At 44.2% G+C, this 2248-nt stretch overlaps 1 protein-coding gene across 1 annotated transcript; it reads left to right on the plus strand.

Moving 5' to 3' along the window:
• The first annotated feature begins 358 nt into the window (after positions 1-358).
• On the plus strand, positions 359-1487 carry LOC107656965 (ATP-sensitive inward rectifier potassium channel 1-like). The gene has a single exon (XM_016444927.1). It carries the CDS (start codon positions 369-371, stop codon positions 1485-1487), a length of 1119 nt encoding a protein of 372 aa, XP_016300413.1. The 5' UTR covers positions 359-368.
• Positions 1488-2248: the final 761 nt, after the last annotated feature.

Genomic DNA, 2248 nt, shown 5'->3' on the forward strand with positions numbered 1-2248 from the left:
TGTAACAACAAAGAGCATCAGCAACTAATAACATTGCAGCTGTAATGTGTTTCTCGAAGTTATTGGGAATGTTATTTGAAATGGCCCAGATTCAAAAGAATTGTTTACTGTTTGCAAAATGTGAAATCACCTCAGGTGGTCATGCACGTACAGTATGTGTACAGATTGGGCTATCTTATCTCATGCATAACAATAGGCAGTGTTTATCCCTAAATACTCCAGTCTGTTGGACAACATGTTCTCTGTCCCTGTTTGAAACGCTGTAGCCGAGAGATTCACTGTCAATGGTTTGCTCTTTTGTTATGCATTGGGTCTTGGTTTGGTCCTAACAAATATCCCTTCATTCTCTTCCCAGACAAACCCTCAAAATGACTCGTTCCTTGAGAGAGGTGGTGAAGGAGTACATGTCAGATCGGCGAGTTCGCAAATATCGCCTGGTGACCAAAGACGGCCGCTGCAACATCGAGTTCGGCAATGTTATGCACCGAAACCGCTTCGCCTACGTCCTCGACATATGGACCACCTTCGTAGAGACCCGATGGCGGTTTGTCATCTTGCACTTCGTGGCATCCTTCACCCTCAGCTGGTTTATCTTTGGCCTCCTCTGGTACTGGATCGCCAGAGACCACGGCGACTTGAAGTGGCAGAATCCACCCGAAAATCACACGGCGTGCGTCTATAGCGTCAACACCCTGACTTACGCCTTCCTCTTCTCGCTGGAGACCCAAAGCACCATTGGTTATGGAAATGTGTACATCACCGACGTCTGTCCGGGAGCCGTGGCTCTGATTATAATTCAGAGTCTTATGGGCACCATAATCAGCTGCTTCTGGTGCGGCGTGGTTATGGCAAAAATCGCTCTTCCCAAGAAGAGAGCCAAGACAATAACCTTCAGTGACTCCGCAGTTATCTGCCCTAAAAAGGGCACCCTTTGCCTTCAAATCCGTGTGGCCAACCTGCGCAAGACTTTGATGATCGGTAGCCAGATTTACGGCAAACTCCTGAGGACCACAGTCACCCCCGAAGGTGAGACCGTCATCTTGGACCAGGTCAGCATTGACTTCATGGTGGACGCCGGCAAGGACAACCTGTTTTTCGTGTGTCCATTGACACTATACCACGTCATCGACAAAACCAGCCCGTTCTTTGACATGGCGGTGGACACTCTGCATCAGCAGGAGTTTGAGCTCGTGGTGTTTCTCGATGGAACGGCTGAATCCACCAGCTCTACCTGCCAGGTCAGGACTTCCTACATCCCTCAGGAGATCATGTGGGGCTACGACTTCCTCCCGATCATCTCCCGCAGCAAAGAGGGAAAATACCGCGTGGACTTTTCCAACTTCGCCAAGGTGGTGCCCGTACCGACCGCTCATTGCGCCTACTGCTACCACAACGAGGCGGGACACCATCACCACTCCATCGATGGCATCGATAACCAGGGCTTTGAGGTGATCGACATCGAGACGCCCAACATCACCAAAATGTAAAGCTTTTTGCTTGACATGTACTGAGCAACGTCGTGAGGTCACTATCTTGCACTATACTAGAAACACTGGACACAAATGCTTTTTGTCTCTCATAGTGTGCACAAGAGGCAAGACGAGTGTTTTATCTTTTGGAATTCCTCCATCTACACACTGAAAAAGGAAGTGCAGTGGCAATACTGCAGTAATCCATTTCCATTAAACTTATTTATTATTTAAAAGAGCAGCTCGCATTCAAAACTCTTTGCCCTGACATGATTGGGAATATAAAAGTGTGAATTGTCCTTGAAGTAACAGTAGAACTGTCTTCTGTTACATGTTAATTGGGGGCGTGAGAGTATTAACTGAATATTCATTAATACGAGACTTTTATTATTGTCTGTACATATAAAAGTATTTCAAATACCAGTGATCAAGCTGATGCTTTTATGTCCCGAATCACTCTGGGATGGTGTATTTCTTTGTAAATTAGTAGATATTGTTAATATTGTATTATTGAATGTATACTGTAAATGTCATTTTTACTTTGTATATATCATTTTTTTAATATAAAATAAAATATTTAGAAATGGTGGTTTAGTTTGTTGAAAATGACATTCTAAAAATCAACCTGCATTTTCCAGCATTCACAGTAAAAAAAATGAACACATGAGGGAGTACAAGACAAAGCAATAGATAGCCAAATTGTCAGCTTGACAAAATTGTTGGTGTGTGTGTGCACATGTGTGTATTGATAATATATAATATAATCCATTGCCAGGTTC

This window comes from Sinocyclocheilus anshuiensis, unplaced genomic scaffold (genome assembly GCF_001515605.1).
Source record: "Sinocyclocheilus anshuiensis isolate Anshui unplaced genomic scaffold, SAMN03320099.WGS_v1.1 scaffold1052, whole genome shotgun sequence".
Taxonomy (NCBI): Eukaryota; Metazoa; Chordata; class Actinopteri; order Cypriniformes; family Cyprinidae; genus Sinocyclocheilus; species Sinocyclocheilus anshuiensis.

Coding starts and splice junctions, on each gene's coding strand:
- LOC107656965 (XM_016444927.1), top strand. CDS start 369: ATGACTCGTTCCTTGAGAGAGGTGGTGAAGGAGTACATGTCAGATCGG.